Raw genomic sequence first — 19885 nt, forward strand, 5'->3', positions numbered from 1 at the left:
GGAGGATTATGTATGCCACCTTGGGTTCCTTGGAGGAAAAAAGGTGGAATATAAATGTAATAAATAAAATAAACCCATCCCCCACTGTCCTAGCGTGCATATGTCAGCGGGTTCCCTCAGCTCTTTGTGGACTGCCGTTGTGGTAGCTCATACATTCAGACTTCTCTGTCTTTTAGACAGTGCTGAGGACTGCTTTAACAATTTCTCGTTTTATTTGATCTTTCTGTCTTGTTCTTTCTTCTATGTTTTTTGTTTTGTTAATTCACGTTGCCTTTTGTTTCTGTAGTGATGTTTGATCGCGACTGCCTATGGGTGTATGGCCAGTAAGGCCCCTTTCGCAAACATCTCTGCTGTGGGAGTAACAGACAGTCACTCTCTCTGCCTCATTTGCCTGGGGGAAGGACACATGGTGAAGACCAGCCAAAACTGCATATCCTTCAGGAAGCAGGCACGCAAACCCCGAGCGGATTGACTGAGTTCAGTGCTGTGGGAAAAAGCTCTTAAAGCCACCACCACCACCACCCTTAAATCTGCGCATCTGCAGGCTATAGAGCAGTCACTCGGTCCTCCAACAGCTTCAGCTGTGACCTTAGCCATGGGCCGTTCTGAACTGCCAATACCTATTGGCAGATGTATTTCAGTGGCAATAGCCAAGAAAATTTCAAAAACGGCAAGATCATCCAAGTCTGCCAACTTTTGGCATAAAAACAAGGAAAACAAGGATCTCCAGCGTCCTGGGAAGTCCTCGGTTAAAAATCTGAGACAGTTGCCAACTCCTCTGCCATTCCTGAATTCTCCAATTTCAGTTGAAGTAGAACCTTCGGTACCAACAGTGCCATTGATTTCAATACCAACAACAACCTCAGCACCGATAGCCTCAATCTGAAGGGGAAATTAGAGATTCCACTCCATCTTAAGACTGTGGAGTTTTACGCCCTTGAGACGATAGACATGGTCAAGAACAGTCACCACAATCTGAGCTCTCCATTCGACACCGACATGACGATGTTATGCCTGGGCATAGAGAGAACAACCCAGGGCTGATTTCCAAATTCAGAATAGGAAAGAGACTCCAAATGGTCTCTACTGCCCAGACATTCCCATGATTGGGTGTGTGTGTAAATATGGACCTCTAGGGACTACTTTTATCCTCCATGAATCTTCCCACAGCCTCAATATACAAGACCTCTGTCGCCAACACCTGTCATCCACACCTCCGACTATGGATGCCTACATACCACCACTATCAGTTCAGAGGGAACCACCTTCTCAACCACAAGCACCTCCATAGGCTTCTGCTATTCCACCTGCACCTACAGCTCAGTTACTAGCATCCCAGCTGGCATCAGCATGTGCATCCCCGATAGCAGATCAGACTTCTTGTTGCAGAGAATCCACAGGACCTGCTATAGAAGATTACCACTCTGACTCTATGTTGGTATCCTCTATTGTGCTGTTGACACTGTCCCCTGACGGAGCAGTGGGCTCCCTTGAGCTCACTTCCCTGTCGGAAGATATGGGACTCTTTTCTGAACAGGTGGCTAGAATAGCTCAATGTTTCGCGCTTGAGACTCAACAGCCCATTGAGATCCTTCAATCTGAGGTTAATACACCAGTGACCATACCGTTCCTCCTGACATTGCTCCAAACTGGCGCAGCAATTATGGAAGGCCCCTGCTTCCATGACACTGACGTTGAATTATTTAGAAAATATGTACTGTATACAACAAAAAGAAGTCTATTTCCTTTTCGTCTATCCTTCATCAAATTCTGTCGTAGTGCAGGCATCACAAGGAAAATCCACTCCTTGCCAGTGGATAAGGAGGACAAGAGATTAGATCTCTTTGGCCAGAGAATCTATTATTATTATTCATGCTCATCTGTGTATATGGGCTTTGCGCCTGCGTGGAGCTTCAATCGGGAAACTTCTATAGCTAAGCGTGTTTTGGCAGGAACCCTCCCCCACCATCCCACTGGGCATGCTCCAATGGGTTCCTGCCCATTCCCTCATTTTTTTCTCAACTGCCATTGTGGCTGGACTCGTTTTGGAAGTTCTCTGTAAAAAATTGACTAGCTGAGCTTTTCTTTCTTCGTTATTTGTTGTTTTTCTTCTCTCTGTTTACTAAAACAAAATAAAAATAAATTCTAGTTAGACTACTTTTCTTTAGTGTGATTGCTGATCGCATTTGCGCCTGAAGGCATATGGCCATTAAGGCCCCAATCAGGAAATGCGTTCGCTGTGGGGTGAAATTAACCCCAACTGATGGGCGTGGTGTGCTTAGGCGAAGGGCATATAGTAGAAACCTGCCACCACTGCATGTCCTTCACAAAACAGACCAGGAAGCATGAAGCTGATCGTCTTTGTGCAGTTTTGTGAGACAAGGCTTTAAGAGCAGCGGAAACACCGAAAAGCCCAAGCACAATGGAGGGCAGAGGAGATCAGGGAGGAAACCAAAGAGCATCTCCCACACACTCAATTGTAGCCCTAACTGTGGGTTCTGCTGAGCCACCCGCTTCGGGCCACTCTTTGTCATTGGCGTTTGCCAAGAAAAATTCCAAAAGTTCGTACCCCGAAAACGGGATCCTCCTCAAAAGAAAAAGAAAAGGAAGAACTCAAGTAAACAGGCATCACTATCATGGCACCGTTCAGTTTTGCCTCCGCCACCACTGCTGAACTCACCAATACCAGTCCATACCGAGGCCTTTGGAACACATCACGGTACCGAGGCCAATCCCATCACTGTTAGAAGGAGAGGTACCGGATTCCTCTCCCCCTAGAGGGAGAGATGACTCTCCAAGGGCATCGTTCCCTGATAGAGGCCAACAAAGAGAGCTCAAACTTGCGAGGGAGCCGAGGCACACAGCCTATAGGCAGAGATCTCATTCCCCTTTGTCAATATGCTCAGAATGGGAGAGGGAATCAATGTGCTTGGTACCGAGATCCCACTACGATTGGGCATTTTATCGCCTACATGAATATTACCCCCGCTACGGCTATTCTCATTTCCAGGAAAGTTTTCCTGAGCACTTTATGCCTCCACCACCATCTCCGCTATCCCACATATTACCACCAGCCAGGGTCAGGACACCACCACGTGATCTGACAAACTCTCCGCAAACACGGGTGATAAGGCATCCCACGCTGCAAGTACAGCGGACTGATGCTCACTCTGCTCCTCCAGTTTGCCAATCTCCTGTTGAGCCTCAGGCGGACAAAGGTCAAGAATCCTACTGCTCACTAGGGAGGATTATCACTCTGACACTGCGTCAGTCTCATCAGTAGCTTTCATTCACCTCATTCACTGTCCAGAGGCTCCTACGACCCTACTATGGCAGTAGCACCTTTTGCAACTCTTCACATGAGAAAGATGCTTGCAGCTTGGGTAGAACAGACGATGAAGTTGGTGTGTGAACTGTTAAGATCACATCTCTCAGAACAAGTTCACTCACACTCAACCCGGGCAGTAGCAATGTTGCTGGCGTTTCGAAAGGGCCTTCCGTTGCTAGAACTGTGTAAAGTTGCAATTCGGTTGAGTCTGTCAGCTTGAATTGGACTGCTCATTTGGCCGGGCAGTTCCTTCTGAGGTTCTCCATTAGGGCATCAACCTGCCTCCAGGAGAGTGAGTTTGTTATCCACCCATATGTGTGATACAGAGACTATGAAGAAGGAAGTCAGGCACATTGATGGTGCTATATAAATAAATAAATAATAATAATAATAAGGTTGCTTATCTGTAACTGAAGTTCTTAAAATGGTCATCTGTGCATTCACACAACCTACCCACTGTCCCCACATCAGTGTTGGGGCTAATCTGGCCTTGTTATCGAGGTTCTCTCAGGTGCTGAGGGGCCACAATAGTGGTCTTCTGGGAACTGAGGGATTGAGTGGTAACCCACTGGAGCATGTGCCCTAGGGCAGTGGGGGATTGGCTCCTGCCAAAAAATCCTCCGCTATAGAAGATCGCCGAAGTGAGCTCTGCACATCTGAACACACAGATGGCCAGTAGAAGAACTTCAGTTGCAGGTTAGCAACCTGCCTTTTTTGTTCTCTAGAAAAGCCTGGTGCCCTCCAGATATGTTAGGCTACATTGTCCATTATAGCCAACCATTAAGGCTAGGGAAAGTTGCTTTAGAAAGTGGAGAATAAATTGGGAGTGGCCCTTGCAAAAAGTTGGAGGAAATATACCAGATGGCTACTGCCAAAAAGTTTTAACACATTTTCCAGAGGAAAGATTTTTTTTCTTTTTGTATCTTTTGTTTTCACTAGCGTAACGTGTTATTGGGGACTTCTATACCTCTAAAATATGTATTTGGAATGTTTAGGGGTGTTACATTTTCTGCAGTGATACTGAACAAATTGCAACCATCTCATTCCATTTATTTAGGCCCCTTGTCTTTATATCACAAATAGCTGAATACTGGGAGTGGGCTTTCTAGTGGCATCAATGACTGATGCATAATGTGCTAAAATTGGGCCTTCCAACATTTCCTAACCTCATTATTGGTTTTCCTTTATCAGAGTGGGAAGTTAACATCTCCGCAATTTCCCTACATTTTTGGAACCCTGACCCTAAAAAGGAAATCCTGGAGATGTTCTGGGGCTGTAGAACAACAGCAGAAAGCTTTGAAGAGGTGACAACTGAAGGATGGGCTATTAAAAGTGTGCTGTATTAGTCACTGCCTTGCCAAATTATCCAAACCCTGGAGAGCGCCCCAAGAGGATCTCTCTACGGTTTCATGACCGCGAGGCCCCTGCGCGGCCTGGGCACGCGGAGCGCCCTGCTCTGCTGCGGCGCCAGCGAAACCAGACTGCTGTCCCCGGCGTAGGTAGCAGCAGCGCAGGAGCTCTGCCTGCACGCCTTCGCCCCCGCCAGGCTTCCCCACCGGCGCCTCTCTTGGGGGCTGCGGGAGGCCGGAGACGCCGCCTTCGCGGGCTGGAGCGGGAGCGACCCACCTGGCTGCGGCGCTGCTCGGGGCCGAGGGACTGCCCTGAGACGGCGCTCGCCACCCACGCCAGCCATCGCGGATCCTGCGTCGACGCCAGGCGGGGAAGCGGGCGTGCCCCCGCCGTCAAACCAATGGGAAGCGAGGAGAGCGCGCCTCCCGGCCAATGCGGAGCGAGATGGCTGGGGCGGGGGCGGCAGCGTCGCCGGGTCTTGAGGGCCGCCCCGCTCTCCCCCGCCGCGAGAACAGCCGACGTTACTCCTGGGCGTAAGCAGAGTTCCCCGTGCCAGTGAATCGGTGACGCTCGCTGGGGTCGGGGCGCGCCTGTTCGGCTTCCGCTATCGCTCTGCCAGCCGCCGATGTGGAGGCGCCTCTGAGCGTGTGCAGAGTGTCCTCCGCCAGGCCCCGGGATGGCTGCAGAGGAGCTGGAGGCGGTGCTGAGCGGCGGGGGCTGGCCGGTGCCCGGCGGGGGCTGCTGCGACTCGGGCCCTCCGGAGCCGCCCGAGCCGGCGCGCCTGCGGAGGAACACCTGCTACATCGTGCTGGCCGTGCTGCTCAACGAAAAGGTGCGGGGCCCGCGGGCGGCAGGGTCGTGTCCCGTCCCCCCAGAGCGAGCGAGCGAGCGGGCGGGGGAGGGGGGCGGCCGGAGCTGCCTGCTCGCGCGCCCCTCGCCCTCCGGCCGCGCGCGCGGCTGGCCCGAAGCCATGGGGGGGAGGGGAGGGGAGGGGGCGGTCTCGCCTAGAGGCTGCGCTGACGGCGCCCCGCCCGCCTCCATCCGCAGAACGAAGTGCTGGTGATGCAGGAAGCCAAGCGCGAGTGCTACGGGACGTGGTACCTGCCGGCCGGCCGGATGGAGCCGCAGGAGACCATCGTGGAGGCCATGCAGCGGGAGGTGCAAGAGGAGACGGGCCTGCAGTGCCAGCCCCGCACGCTGCTGGCCGTGGAGGAGCGAGGCCCCGGCTGGATCCGCTTCGTCTTCCTCGCCCGACACACCGGTGCTGTCTGCGGGCGGGCGGGCGGGCGGACCTCAAGGGCCGGGGGGCTTCCAGGGCAGCCCCGCCCTGCCTCATCCGAGGCATCTTCCCCTCGCAGCGCCCCCTCCCCTCCCCTCCCCCCCGTGTTTCCCCACCGCTTCTCGCCCTTGGCGCTGCGGTTGTAGAGCGGCGAGATCACAGCCGATGGGACTGTTGGGGCCGCAGCCAGGGACCATCCCCCCGCCCCCGGCCGCGGCTTCCTGGGCCCTGGAGCGCCGGGAGCGCCAGGGCAGTGGAGGCCTTCCCGGCCTGCCCCCTGCAGCCCTGGGCCGGCCCGGGCTGCAGCCTGACGCCAGGCCTTCTTCCTCTAGGTGGCACCTTGAAGACCTTGCAGGAGGCCGATGCGGAATCCCTGCAGGCCCAGTGGTGGGACAGGGAGCGGCCCAACCTCTCCCTCCGGGCGCGGGACATCCTGCCCTTGATGGAGCTCGCGCTGCAGTATCAAGCCGGCCCGCCGCCTCACCCCGCCACCTTGCCCGCCGAGCTGCCTTGTGCATTCATCTGCCAGCGGCTCCTGCTGGTCTTTGTGGGCGCCAGTGATGCCTTGTGGGTGCTTCTGGCAACGGCCGGAGTTCTGCACCTCCCCGTGGCAGTGAGCAGCACCGCAGAGCTGGGCAGCACCTTGCTGGTGGCTGTGCGTCAGCTGCTCCGGAAATGCCTGCCTCAGTCCCAGGCAGCCATCCACATCCGAGGCCTGCTGGGGCTACAGCACCTGGGCAAGGAGTCGGGGCAAAATGATGGCATCTGCTTCAATGTGGTGTCAACGATGGGGGACCCGGGCCAGCCACCGAAGGAGGCGCCCCCAGAATTGCAGAGCAAGGACTTCATCTGGTGGGAAGTTGGGGATGAGGCGCTGCGGAGCAAGGTTCTCCAGAGGTTCCACACGTCATCCTTTATCCCCATTCACAGCTAGGCACCCTCAAGCCAGGGGGGGGGGGAGCACTTAAGGGGTGGTGGTGGTATTGCTTAGCTAACCTGGTTTGGGAAGAGGGAGAACCTGGCAGTTTAGCCAGCCGGGGTTCTCCATAGAGGTCTTGACAGGAATCGGAGCTTCCCGGCCCAGGTCAAAACAACCCGTCCAACCACTGCTTCATCCCGCCCTGTGTTAAGCAGTGTGTTTCTGAATGACACCCTATACTTTGGGGCTGGTTTCTGCTTCAGCATCTCTAATGGGCCAAGCTCAGATGTAAACCTTCCCAGCAGTGCCAGTTCACAGGCAACTGCAGCTCTCTCCTCATTACCTCAGGAGAGACTGGAATCAGCCCTGAGCTGCGTTCTCTGCCCTTGTCTTTTCAGCACCTGGCCAAGGCTTTTGCACCCTTCCAGGTGCTGGATCTGCTTCCCAGTCGCAGAAGCGTGAGCTGCAGGAACAGTCCAAACCACCCCCAGGCCAGTCTCTTGCCAGTCTCAATTTAACAGCTACTTGCACTAAAAGCTCACCAGTTAAACACCCACAGCTTAGAGGCTTATTTCATATTTTTGTGGTTTCACTCTCTGCAGAATGTGACTGCTGAGGGGGACACAGCCAGCTGCTCAAGCTTCCCCCAAAGCTGCTACTGGCCCTATACAGTAGTGGAAGTGAGCCCAACGATTGTAGTACAGCTTGTTTTTTATTTCAGGCACAAGAAAGAAATGTCACCTATGTAAACAGTATTATGAAAGCAGGGAAATCTGGAAGCAAAATGTGGAAATAACCTCCCCACCCACCCCCAATGTACAGGCTGGATAAAGGCCGGTTTTCCTGCTGTAGTGTATTGAATTTCAAGCATGTGTAGCAAAATTCCATTAATGAGAGGCTGTGACTGGTGTGTGTGTGTTATATAAGTGACTGTTCTCCTAGCACAGGCAGCTTCTGTGCACGCCTAGTTCAAAAGGTGATACTTAAAGGGTTACAGTGAAGTTGATGTGATAAAATCTAGCAGACTTTGTCTTGCAAGATAAAAACAAATGCAAAAAATTCTTCCTAAGTAGGCACAACTAGAGAGATTAATTGGGCTGGGCAAGAGGAGCAGCAGAAGGGAACTCCAGCCACGTTCAGGAACCCTAACAGATAGAATTGCAGCCCGTGTCCCGTCACAGCTTTCCCTATTGGCTCAGCCTTTCTCTCCACGGCACGCAGAGATGGATGGCTACAAGTCACCAACCCTCATCAGCAGTGAGCATCCCCAGGAGCAGGTCCCATAATCAAAGCAGCTGTGGCCCACTCTTGTCTTGCTCTCCTTCCGCACAGAGCAGCTGCTAGTCACCCCGTTTCCCACAGACAATCACCACTGAATAAACCGGGCCAGCCACCAAAGCAGCCCTACTTCACCATTTCTGCCACTGACAGCAGGGAAGTAACGTCCAAGCACTTCATGAGGAGCCTTTAACATCCTGAAGGTGGGGAATCCAGGCTGCCACTCAGGCAGGGAGAAGGTAGCCACCTCCGCTCTGAACCATGATGCAGACTCAGAGATGGCAGTCCAAGTCCAGTGACGCCTGAGAATCAAGCAGAATTCGCCTTGCTCTGCTAAGGTGAGGAGGAACTGGATTGTGGAGGGACAAGCCGACAGATACCACCATGGGAAGCAGCACCACAAAAATGCTGGGGCCTCCAAGCAAGTAGCCCCTGGGCTGTAATGCCAGCTGTCCCTGCGCTGGTTCCTTGCCAAGGGCTGCTTGCTTCTGCACTGCCACTGCCACTGCTATTGTCTGGTTCATAAGGGTTTGCTGAGAGCCCAGCAGGTGTTAAAGGCCTTTGGTGGCCACAAATGCCCAAGTTAGACACTGGCAGCAGAGATCTTGAGTGAGAGAGGCTTGGAAGATGAGGCAGGAAAGCAATCCCCAGGCTCTCTGCCCTCCCAGTCATACGAAGCGTCACGGCGTCCTTAGGTTGGAGATCAGGCGGGGCTGTCCAGCATGGACTTGACAAAGACAATGGCGGCCAGCTCCTTGCAGAATTCCTCAAGTACAACCACCCCCTCCAGGAGTGTCTGATGGCTAATCCTGCAAGTAGACAATACGCAATGCAGGGAAAGGGGCTTTAGTCTCCTTGCCAATGGCCAGTCTCCCCACTTCTGACTCGGGGTAATGATAGTACTTCACACATATATAAAACAATTCACGTACATTACCTTAGTTGTATGCAGTGACACCCGGCCCACTGCAACAAGGCAGATCGCCATTACGTATGAAAATAGCAGCTTGGCCAAGCCCCCCTAGTGAGTGCGTCAAGAGACTACGTTTAAACCACACACCCTCATTTACAGCTCAATCTCCAATTCACTACGCTACTATAGCTCTCTAAATACCACAAGCTTTGTGGGGAGACAGGACCGAAGTTGCAAGGATCAGATTGCAAAAGGAACACGTCAACAGGGAAATGGCACTGCCTAATGGCACCTCATGCCATCAAATTCAGCAGAAGCCTGAGAAAGAACGTGGAAGGGGTATCAAGCCAATGGTTCCTCTGTTTTCAGGGGTGGGCAGAAAATAGACCCCCAGATATCTTTGACTTCAATTCCTAGCATTCCTGACAACTGGCCATGTTGACAAAGGCTTCTGGGAATTGAAGTCCAAAGCACCTGGTGACAGACTGGAGGCTGGCACAAGCCTTGCCGATCTGTGTTTGGCCCAGCATGCCTCTGCCGATCACTCACGGTGATTCTGCAGGGACCAGCCCCATTAGCCACCTCCGGACCAGCAGCAAGTTCGTGGGGAAGTCTGGTATCCGCTGGATTCTCTGCATCAGGTCACCAATTACCTAATGGGAGACAGAGGAAGAAGGGACAGGTGGAGAACAGAAGAGGGGGGATGGCTCCACTTGGCTTGGATGCCGGAGCTTGGGAGCCGCAACAGGCACTGCCAATTGGCAGCACCCCGAGTTTCCTCCCCATCTTTGTCTCTGCACTAAGGCTGGGCATTACCCTGATCAGCACTGAGAAGAGGCTCCGGCAGCCCGGGGCCAGGGCTAGGTAGGGGTCCAGAAGGTACTCGTGCAGGTGAGGGTGAGGGAAGAGGGCCAGGCGGGACAGCACCGATGTCACTCGCAGGTTCACTGTGTAAGGCTGCAACAGAAGAAAAACAAGGAGGGAGGGAGGGAGGGGCAGGGAGCACTGTTTTGAGGCCGAAAGGCTGGGCACTAGATCTACAAACAAACAGCTGAGGCTCATTCACTGCCTGCTGTTTGCGGAGCAATTGCAGATCCACACTGAACCGAGGGAGCGAGCAGGAGAACAGTCTAAGCCCCATACTGCACTTAATCTCTGTCGATTCTGCAAGCAGAAAACCTTGAGCTACATAATGTACCAGCCCTCAGCTGCAATGCGGTGAGAGAAGAGGGAACAGGCTGCTCCAGGGGCAGGAAGCTATTCCTACCCCACCCCAACCAACATCATTCTAGGGAAGGTAGGAATCCCTGCAACTTTTCCCTCCAGGCCAAGCCATGGGAATGCTGTGCGCCAGACTGCAGTATGGCTGGCCACATCCACCAAGCTCAAGATGATTTTTTCCCCAGCCTACCTGGTCTAGGATCCGTGTCAGCCGGTCAAAGAGTACCTTCAGGAAATGGCCCTCGTAAAAGCAGGATCCGGCAGTGCAGCTTTCCAGGGGCTGAGAAGCCTGGGGCCAGTTCCAGGGCGCTGCGTTGGCACAACATTCCTGGAACTACCAGAAGAGGAGGGAATGGGGATCGTGGGCAGTCCATGCAGAAGGGAGGAAGGGGCCGCACTGGGGAATGGCCCTGGCATTTGCCCTTGTTAGAGAGGTTCATGCCAGGGGGCCCTGTGTGGTGCCAAGGGGGTAGGCAAGAGGCACTGACAGCACACCCCTCTATGGGATAGGAGTGGGTCTGGGACGGAGTCAGCAACTCACCAGCACGTTTGCATCATGGACATAGGTGTCATATCCTGCCTCCTCCAGGTAGGCAGAGGTCTTTGCTTCACTAGGAACTAGGCAAAGGAAGCTGAAAGAGAGAGAAGCCAGAAGGAGATGACGCAACCAAGAGAGGAGTGAAGGAGCTTCTGCGACTCAGGACCCTGGAGTGCAGACCAGTGCTTGGCTCTCAGGTCCTCGTGTCATCCCCCAGGCCAAACACAAAGGGCAACTGCCAAGCCAAGGAGTCCCTCAGGCAGCTGGTTGGGTGGCGTGGTGCTCAGACCAGGGAAAACAGGGTTCATGTTTCTACTCAGAAAGTCTGCTCTGGGGAGGGCAGGGGGAGGCTTGGGCCAGTCACACTACGGAGGTGGGAGAAATACGTCTGCCACCTTGCTTTTCTTGGAGGAAAGGTGGGCTACAAATGAAATAAACAAGCAATCGACCACACCCTTGAATTTGACAGCCTCAGATAGGGAAGCAAGTTAATCACGCCTATCCATCTCCTATTCAAGTGTGAATTCACAAATATGTGAATCTACAACTGCTCTATCAACTAGTATAGATTATCCACTAAAAACAAGAACAGCCCCACAAACCCAAAATGGCTGCAGCAAAGGCTGCATTTTAGCGGCTGTAACAGAATTCCCATTTATTATTACTATTCCTTTGCTCTGCTCTTTTATTAAACTTTCTATAGTCATTACTTTCACTGTGATTCCAGTGGGAATTGTAATCACTGTGTCTTTTTATGACACTGCTACAACTCATCCTGAATCAATGATGAGGCAGGGTATAAATCTAATACATTGCAGAGATCACCAGAGCTGAATTTAAAACCAAGCTGGATTCTGAAAGCAGCTTCCATTCAACCAAATAGTTTGCATGATGCAAGTTCCAATCAAAGCATTCAGCCGTTAAGGCCGTGCAAACCACGGCCGAAGGAGCGCATGGGCTGTGACTAGCAGGACCTGAGCTCTGCCCACCCCTTCCAGCACTGGAGAGAGCTACCTGCTGACAACCTCCTTCACATCCACATTCCCCTCAGGCTGGGTGCCTGGCTTCAGAGCAGAACAGACTGGCTTCGTGGAGGCCTGGAAACTGACATCTGGGAAATAGGGATCTTCCTCCAGTTCTCTGCTGGGACAGGGAGCAAGCTTCAAGAGCCAGTCAGGACTTTTATTTATTTTTAAAAAATTATAGAACACCTTCACCCAAAAAACGATTTCAAAAATGTAATCTCCAATCATAACATGCAAACTTCAATACAGTGAAATTGAGAGGCATAACAACTTTGAATTAGCCAAAATAAAAATAGAAACTTTAAACTCAAAGTGCCGTGGCAAATCAAAAAGTTTTCATCTGGGCTGAAGAGTGCACACCAACAGCACCAGGCACCCCCTCCCATGGGAGGCCATTGCCCCACCCCAAGCCCACTTACAGCCCATCCTCGCTGGGCCCTTCCTCTCGGGTGACCAGTTCTTCTTGCCCTGCTGGGCCTCTCAGGATGTAGCTGCGCTCCTCCAAGTTGTGCAGCACCAGGGTCTGCACAATACGCTGGTCCGGAAGCTGAAGCAGCTCTTCAAACAACCTCAAGGTGGCCGTGGTGATCTGGAGAAGAGGATGAGGGAGAGCTGGGCCAGCAGAAGGGCTCTGCCTGGCATTCAAGGCCAAGCTGAGCCGCCTCGTGCTGCCCAGAAAGGGGAGGGACGGAGCTGAAGGCAGCTGCCAGCAGACGGAAACTGGCTCAAAACAGGAACTTCCAGAGCGAGCCGCTCCAAACCACTCCTTGGAGGCACACAGAGCTCCCAGCAATCTACAGCCAGCAAGCGGGAGCAGTTCTCTAGGGACAACGATCCCAAGTTCTGCTAGCTGGCAGCAAACATAAAGATGCCTCAACCCTTTCTAAACCTCTCTTGGGCCACACTGCAGTTTGGCTTAGTTGCCAGTTGTTGTCCCCTGACCCATCTGCCAGGATGTTGAAGCCTGGAGCTGGACCCAAGGAGATCCTGATCCTCTGCCTGGAGGCAATGCAGGCCAAGGGCTGGGGCCCTCTGTGGAGCTGCTCCTATTCCCTGGATGAAGGCTGCCTGGAGCTCGGCAATGTCAGAGCTTCCATTTGGCAGAGGAAGTTTTGAGTGGGGAGAGCTTTGCCCAAGCAGAGGGGTATCAGCAATCACCCAGAGGTGAGAAGAGGAGCTCAAGCCTGCACCATAGAATCATAGAATTGGAAGGGGCCTATAAGGCCATCGAGTCCAACCCCCTGCTCAATGCAGGAAATGAAAACCAAAATGAAAAAACCTACACTCTTTCCTCAGGAAGCTTAGCCATCTTGGGCAATGAGGGAAGAACGCTTTGCATGTGCTCTGAGGCACTTGGCTGTTTTGGTTGCTCTCCATGATGCAGGGCTGATCCCTGGCATTCAAAGTATTTGCGAGAGCCAAGCCTCAAGGGACTCAGATTAAGCCCTGTATTGCCCCGAACCCTGACAGCTGCTCCCCTTCAGCATTTTGGTCTTTTGGCTTCTGCTGCCAACTTTCGCACAGCAGACCGAGGAGCCACGCGCTTGGCCAAAGCTTTTTCGACAGGATTCCAGCTCACCTCGTCGGACAGATGGTTGCAGCGCTCGATCAGGTGGGGACGCAGAAGTGCTGGCTGCTCTGGATCCTCCGGCAGGGCACGCTCCCCCTCAGCCCCCAACACAAACACAACCAATTCCCGGAGGAGGGCAGGAGCACGTATCTGTCTCACAAGACCAGTCAGAATAGCTGTTGTGATGAGAATGCCATGTTCTGACCTGCCAAGGAAGACCAGGTGGACTGAGAGGAGCTGCCTTTGGCAGGGGACTTGGGGAGAGAGCTGAGCACCCTCCCAAGGCAGGACTGCACTCCCCCCTTCCTGTTAAGTCCTGACTCACATCTGCAAGAGCTGGGGCTGCAGCCTTCCCAGGAAGAGCCTCTGACCCACGGCCTCACTTACAGCATCTGCAACAACCTGATGGGATGAACAGCCACAATGAGTCACAATCCAGCTGCTCCATTCAAAAGAATGCACATTCAGAAAGTTGGGAGCTGGTGAGCAGGCGTGGGGGGGGGGGGGGCAACGCACACAACAATGAACTCCCGCTCCGGAGGAAGGGGGCAGAGGCCTTTCAATGAGTTAAACTGCCATGGGATGTGCAGAGGGTGGTAGGAATTTTCTTACCGGGTGAGCCTCTTTCACAAGACTATCGCAGAGGTCTAGCCATCCAAAGAAAGCTTCCAGGCTAGACTGCCCTGGAAAGGAGCTCTCCTCCATACGGCTGCCCTGAAGCCTGCAAGGAGCAAAAGGCGGGAAGCTCATCCCAAGGGCAAAACATCACAGGAGCACCACTGTGGTGGGGGAAAGGGCATGAGGGGCGGAGGACGAGATTGGGCAGAAATCTCCATCCAGCAAATACTCAAGATTATTTATCATTGCTCTTTTCATCCCACCCAAAGAGAGGTATGTGCAATTTTTCCTGATAACCCTGTGAAACATAGCAGGCTGAGAGACAGTGACTGGCCCAACGTTACTGGCTGGGTGTGGAATCTGAGCATAGGGCTTCCTGGTCCTAGTCTGACATTTGAACCAACAGCCCGCTCCAGCTTCCAAAGCTACCTAGGCAGCACTCTCAGTTATGTGCCTGGACCCAGTGCTGTCCTCCCTGCTTTATCATGTCCTTCCTCCCGTACTGGGACTGGAGCAGAGCAGGAAGTACTGTCTGTTATCACTGCTCTATATCTAGATAGGAGTGCCAGGCACCATTCTGAGACCCCTCCCCCCCAAAACCCCAAAACATTCACACCCTGGTCTTTCCAGGGACAGGCACTGTCTGGAATGGTTCCTGGCAAATCTCTGCTTGACAAGATCTGATAGGGAATCAAGTATCAAATAGAACTTTGAGCCTTAGGGGAGGCACATTCTCCCCACTTCCAACAGATTTTCTTCCTACAATATGTTGGGTGTTGAGTAAAGGCACTACAGATTAACAAGCAACATTGATTTGGAGTTTGTTTTTAAAAACAATAATAATGGAACATGGATGCACATACTGCAGTAGAAAGCATATTCCTCAGACTTATATTTAGTCTAGACAAAGATGGACCCACCCTGTCCCTTGATGAATGCATGGGACAGGGCAGAGGGAGGAAAAAGACTCAAGAGCTTGTAGCAGTGGGGCTTGGAAGAAGGGGCGAGCAACTGGCTGCCAAGCTCATGCCTGCTCTGAGGGGGGCACCTTGGTTCCCGCAAATCTCAGAGAGCCCAAGCCGGCATCTTGCCAAGGCCCCACCCATGCAAAGCCAGGCTACCCTCCGTGCCTATGGCCCAGGACCCAGACGCCCTCACCAGGCACCTGGAGCCTGGATCTATCCCAGTGCAGCCCAATTGGGACTTTCTACCTCCAGCTGACTGGCTGAAGCGTGGCAACATCGGCAGGGTGGATGGCTGCTGGGATGGCCTTGTATAGAGCACAGAGATGGTCAGCCACCAGGGAACACAGCCTGCTGTCCTGCGTCAAGGCTAGAGCAGCTGTTGGGTGGTCAATGCTGGTGAGCAGCAGTAGATTCTCCTGAGCTTTCAGTGCAACCTTCCTCTTCTGCAAGGGTGAGAAAATTACACTCCTGAAGCCTCCTCCTTTCACTGATGTTTGTGGGGGGTGGGTGGGGAGGGAGAAAGACTCACACTGCCCCATCTAGCCAGAGGCAGTGTCCCCCATATGCCTGCTTGGTCCCCATTGCTGCAGCGCTATACCTGGCTCTTGCACAAGCCGATCAAAGAAGTCACCAAGTTCAGGGTGCAGGAGGCTGGTTTCCTGTGTGGTGCCCCACAGGAAGCTTCCTCCGGACTCAGCCCTTTGCCTACAGGTGTGGGCAGGGGCTTGGTGGGGGCCAACACTGGTTCAGCTGCTGCTGCCCCGTGAAGATCGAAGGGCTGATCCCCACGCTTGCCCTTGAAAGCAAGAGAGAGGGGGTGGGGAATCAGAACCTGCTGCAGAATGCAACGTAAGTTAAGCCCCTTCGGAGGAACTGGCTCTACTGGACTCCTAACACAAGACGTCTTCAAGAATCTTTGAGAAACAGGGAATCCATCAAACACAAACAAAAAGGAAACCTCTCTCAGAAGCTGTGCCACCTCTGGCTGGCCAACAGGGAACAAAGCTGTCCAGAAGGTAGGTGGTAGAATCATAGAATAGCAGAGTTGGAAGGGGCCTATAAGGCCATCGAGTCCAACCTCCTGCTCAATGCAGGAATCCTCCTTAAAGCATCCCTGACAGATGGTTGTCCAGCTGCCTCTTGAATGCCTCTAGTGTGGGAGAGCCCACAACCTCCCCAGGTAACTGGTTCCATTGTCGTACTGCTACTGGTATCACTGGTTTTGGTGTTCCAGGCAGGCCAGGAGACTTCTGACTCCTCCAGCCCAGGAGGTCTGGGTACGATCAGTCACAATGAGACCACGTGAGTGGCATCAGGACTAGAACAGAGGCTGCTCCCCAATCCTAAAGGTGACGCTTGTAACTGCCACATCTTAATTTTCATGTCCCTGGATGGAATTTGAGACAATTAGGTATGGTTTTTTTACTGCCATTTACACACATGCAGGCTTCGAGGCACCAGAGCAGTGTGCAGTCCGCCTCAGCACACACAAAAAAGGGGCAACACCGAGAAGCAGGTAAGTTTCACAATCCCTCACCTCAAGAATATGTGGGAGCAGGGCAGGTTCCTGTCTGATCTTTGCGCACAGAACAGCCACAAACTGCATCACTTCCTTCTCTGGCTCAGGGCCCAACGCATTACTCCCAAGCTGAAGGAGTTTCTGTAAAAGGATTTGGGTTGAGGGGAGAGAGAGAGAATGGACTGAACCAGCAGTGGCTCCAATAAGCAAGTGGGCAGGGAGGTGCTTTAAGACGACCCAAAAGCGCTTTGAATGAAGGCACTCTTGCTAACCATCAAAAGCCAGATTACGCAGTCAACGGGAACAAAACGGAACTGCAAATCCGCTTTATTTTCAAACTAGACACAGGTTGCAGAATCCAGCTCTTGCTGCAGAATTTGAGTTAACAAATTCACAGAATTCGGGTGTTTTATTTAGCACAAAGAATCACACTGGTTTCTACTTGCTGCAGCTTAGAATTGGAAGAGCTGGGGGAGCATCAAGTATAACGTCTTGGCTTTGCCTTCTTTTGCAAGGATAACGCAGCTGCATCCAACAATGGCACTCACCTGTACAGGTCTGTACACATTCAGGTAATGCAGCAAAGGGCACTGCATCTGTCCCAGCAGGCGGCTGAAAAAGAGGAGCACCTGAGACCTCATCCCCACAGGATACTGGGGGCCAAAAGAGAGATGAGAATGGTATTAAAAGAAGTCCCTCAAAGAGTCTCACCCAGGCAGCTTCTTGTTGCTTTACTGGCTTTAAGTCCTGCCATGTGGCTTCAAAGAGCCCTTAAGAAGAAAAACATAATAAAAGATAACCTCAACAATTAAGATTTAAAATAAAAATCTTAGAACTGTGAAAAAGAAAAATAATAAAACAGCACATCAGCAACAAATAAAACCTCAGCCTCAAAGAATTAAAATTTAACCTAGTCCCTGCCAACAACACCTGCTGGAATAATAATAATTTTAAAAGGTTTCACCAATTAAGTAGAAAGAGAGAGAGTGAGTGTGCCAAAATTGTTTTGAGACCATACCATGATGATAGCAGCATTGCCAAAATGGTCCTGCCCCTTGACCCATATCCAGGCTTTGAGGTACTCTGGATTTACCTCATGATCACATACAATTGTAGAACATCAAAAGACAAGGAAGAGAATATTGGAAGGAACCAATGGCTGCTGAACATCAGACGGCTTTTGATGCTCAGCCTCATGCAGAGACTGAAGACAAAGAGCAAGAGATGGGATGTGGAAGTTCAACATCACACATTGCAGACATCACACCACAGCAGGATTACAATTCAGGGTGCAACCCTGAGCATGTTTACACACACACACACAAAAAAGCATGGCTGGGTGGAGCATGCTGGGAGGTGCATGAATTTTTTTCTTTCTAAACGTGTATAGGATCGAACCCTTAATCATTTACAAACCTAACTACGTTTATTAAGAAGCAAGTTTGATTGGTTTCAGTGGGACTTGCTGCCAAGAAGATATGCCCTGCCCTGAAGTAACACCCGATTGAAATTTGCCCCATCTTGTAAAAATAAGGCCTTGTAAAGACTGACAAATGGCAAAATAATCTGTTAATCTTTATAACATTATAGGATTCTTTGTTTGGTTTGCTGCTTCCAACGCAGCCACTCCTTTGGAAGTGGAACCATCATATAACAAGATGGGAAGGGAATTAAAGATAATCTAGATATATCACAAATAATCCAGGAACAGAGAAGGGTTGGGATATTATTCAAGACAGAAATAGGGAAGAATAAGAAATGGAAATTTCTTGCAAGAACATGATCTTTGAGTTTTGACTTGAGAAAGCCCTGCTTCAATTCTCAGTCTTAGTGTTTCCTCACTATAACAAAGGGATAATGCTATTTATCTATGCAGGGTAGTTAAGATTACTGAGATAATGCACCTGAGGCACAAACACTATTTAAGTGCTAAGTGCTATTGCTACAGTATTAAAAATGGAGGCTATGAGTGAATCTGTCTAGAGAGAGAGAGAGAGCTACTATATTTCAACAAGATGAGGCCCAGGAGTGGCAGCTGCGCATACAAGAGGGCTCAGAAACAAGAAGGTGGTGGTACCTCAGCTTTCCCAAGAGTGCTGAGGGTCTCCAAGATCTTGTGTTGAAGCAAGTACTCCAAGCATGGCCCCGTCTCCCCAGAGGGCTGCTTCTTCTCTTCGTACACCAGGATGTCCAACATCTGTTTCAAGCGCCAGGGAATGTCTGTCTGTTTCGCGGGCTTGCTTTCATCTTGAGAGAAGACAAATACCCATCACGGATGCATATGTCAGTTCCCATCAGCACAGGATCCCATTTCCTCCTCATCCACATTACTAACAGACTGTGCAGAAAAGTATCAGGCCCAGCATGAACCACCTGCAGAATCTTGAGCTGGGTCTCTTGCCAACTGGGTGGCAAGTTCTGAAATGGGAAGAAAGATCAGGTCTGCACTCTGTGGTGCTTCCTGGCTGACTGCTCCTGAATGCTCTGGTGGCATCTGGGGCCAGGACTTGCCTTTTGCCACTTTCAACCTTGTTTTCTTTAAGGTGGGCTCTTTGGAAACAAGGACCTTCTAGACAGGTAGCTCCTAGCATTGCCGAGTCAGAAGGCCTTGTGGAACTATTATGTCTTTTCTTTCTTAGCATTTTATCTGTGGCAAGAAAAAAGACGGAAGCAGCAGCAGTGGGAAAACATGGGAAGGTTGCCCACTGGCGATGTTGATGAAGTCTCGACCCCCTGGCGATATCCTGTGACTTGACCTGCACATTCAAGGCCTTGTCTGGAAGGCGGGGGCGGCCCCACCCGTGACCCTTTCCCGACAGGCAGCTGCCTTTCAGGCCCCTTTAGGCAGCGGTTATAAACCGAGGCAGCGGTTAGCAAGGGCGGCTCCTGCCCCGGGGCCGGGTTCAGGACGGCTGTCGAGGGGTTCGGAGGCGAGAAGCCGAAGCGGCGGCTCAACCTGCAGCTGACTGGCCGGCCGCGGGAGGGGAGCCTGGCGGCGCCCGGCGCCCGTCTCCGCCTGCCTGCCGGCCTGCCTACCTGTGGCCTCCAGGTAGAAGTGGGTGAGGCCCTTCCAGTGCTCCGCGAAGGCGGCCGGGAGGTCGAGGCCGGGCTCCTCCTGCAGGGGACACGCATGGTGAGGGCAGCTCCCTCCGCCCGGCCCGGCCCGCCCCCCCTACATCGCCCCCCGCCCGGACCACCCCCCCGCGCGGGCCCCGCCCGCACCGTTTCCACGGCTCGCTGCAAGAGGGCGCCTAGGCGGCCGAGCAGCGCCATGGCTGCCCCTGGAAAGGGAGGAGCCGGAGGAAGAGGCCGCTGCGCCGCGCCGGCTCGCCGCGCCCGCTGGTTGCGTTGACAGGGCCGCG

General features: G+C 52.5%; 2 protein-coding genes across 4 annotated transcripts; one reads left to right on the forward strand and one right to left on the reverse strand.

The window, feature by feature from the left end:
* Nucleotides 1-5250: 5250 nt before the first annotated feature.
* NUDT18 (nudix hydrolase 18) lies at nucleotides 5251-7737 on the forward strand. The gene is made up of 3 exons (XM_063139203.1): nucleotides 5251-5510; nucleotides 5726-5939; nucleotides 6290-7737. The coding sequence occupies exons 1-3, from the start codon at nucleotides 5355-5357 to the stop codon at nucleotides 6889-6891; spliced, it is 972 nt and encodes a 323-aa protein (XP_062995273.1). The 5' UTR covers nucleotides 5251-5354; the 3' UTR covers nucleotides 6892-7737.
* Nucleotides 7570-19875, reverse strand: FHIP2B (FHF complex subunit HOOK interacting protein 2B). Of its 3 annotated transcripts, XM_063139197.1 has the most exons (17): nucleotides 19746-19875; nucleotides 19560-19638; nucleotides 18601-18770; nucleotides 17072-17176; nucleotides 16542-16664; nucleotides 15603-15800; nucleotides 15251-15447; nucleotides 14034-14142; nucleotides 13747-13823; nucleotides 13431-13626; nucleotides 12271-12440; nucleotides 11841-11966; nucleotides 10830-10920; nucleotides 10479-10622; nucleotides 9884-10024; nucleotides 9617-9720; nucleotides 7570-8963 (listed from the first exon to the last, which is right to left on the reverse strand). In XM_063139197.1, the coding sequence occupies exons 1-17, from the start codon at nucleotides 19794-19796 to the stop codon at nucleotides 8858-8860; spliced, it is 2187 nt and encodes a 728-aa protein (XP_062995267.1). In that variant the 5' UTR covers nucleotides 19797-19875; the 3' UTR covers nucleotides 7570-8857. The 3 variants fall into 3 exon arrangements, with proteins under 3 accessions (XP_062995267.1, XP_062995268.1, XP_062995270.1); XM_063139198.1 differs by lacking the exon at nucleotides 19746-19875 and having other exon boundaries at nucleotides 19556-19604; XM_063139200.1 differs by lacking the exons at nucleotides 19560-19638; nucleotides 19746-19875 and adding an exon at nucleotides 17235-17293 and having other exon boundaries at nucleotides 17072-17135; nucleotides 18601-18689.
* Nucleotides 19876-19885: the final 10 nt, after the last annotated feature.

Source organism: Elgaria multicarinata, chromosome 12, assembly GCF_023053635.1.
Source record: "Elgaria multicarinata webbii isolate HBS135686 ecotype San Diego chromosome 12, rElgMul1.1.pri, whole genome shotgun sequence".
NCBI lineage: Eukaryota > Metazoa > Chordata > Lepidosauria > Squamata > Anguidae > Elgaria > Elgaria multicarinata.

What these genes read in the sequence shown, in the direction of transcription:
- NUDT18 (XM_063139203.1), top strand. Translation starts at nt 5,355, where the DNA reads ATGGCTGCAGAGGAGCTGGAGGCGGTGCTGAGCGGCGGGGGCTGGCCG. An exon ending in CCGTGCTGCTCAACGAAAAG is followed by an intron (nt 5,511 to 5,725) that starts GTGCGGGGCCCG and finishes CTCCATCCGCAG; the next exon opens with AACGAAGTGCTGGTGATGCA. An exon ending in CTTCCTCGCCCGACACACCG is followed by an intron (nt 5,940 to 6,289) that starts GTGCTGTCTGCG and finishes TTCTTCCTCTAG; the next exon opens with GTGGCACCTTGAAGACCTTG.
- FHIP2B (XM_063139197.1), bottom strand. Translation starts at nt 19,796, where the DNA reads ATGGCGCTGCTCGGCCGCCTAGGCGCCCTCTTGCAGCGAGCCGTGGAA. An exon ending in TCGGCTTGTGCAAGAGCCAG is followed by an intron (nt 15,448 to 15,602) that starts GTATAGCGCTGC and finishes TCACCCTTGCAG; the next exon opens with AAGAGGAAGGTTGCACTGAA. An exon ending in CAGCCCCAGCTCTTGCAGAT is followed by an intron (nt 13,627 to 13,746) that starts GTGAGTCAGGAC and finishes CTTCCTTGGCAG; the next exon opens with GTCAGAACATGGCATTCTCA.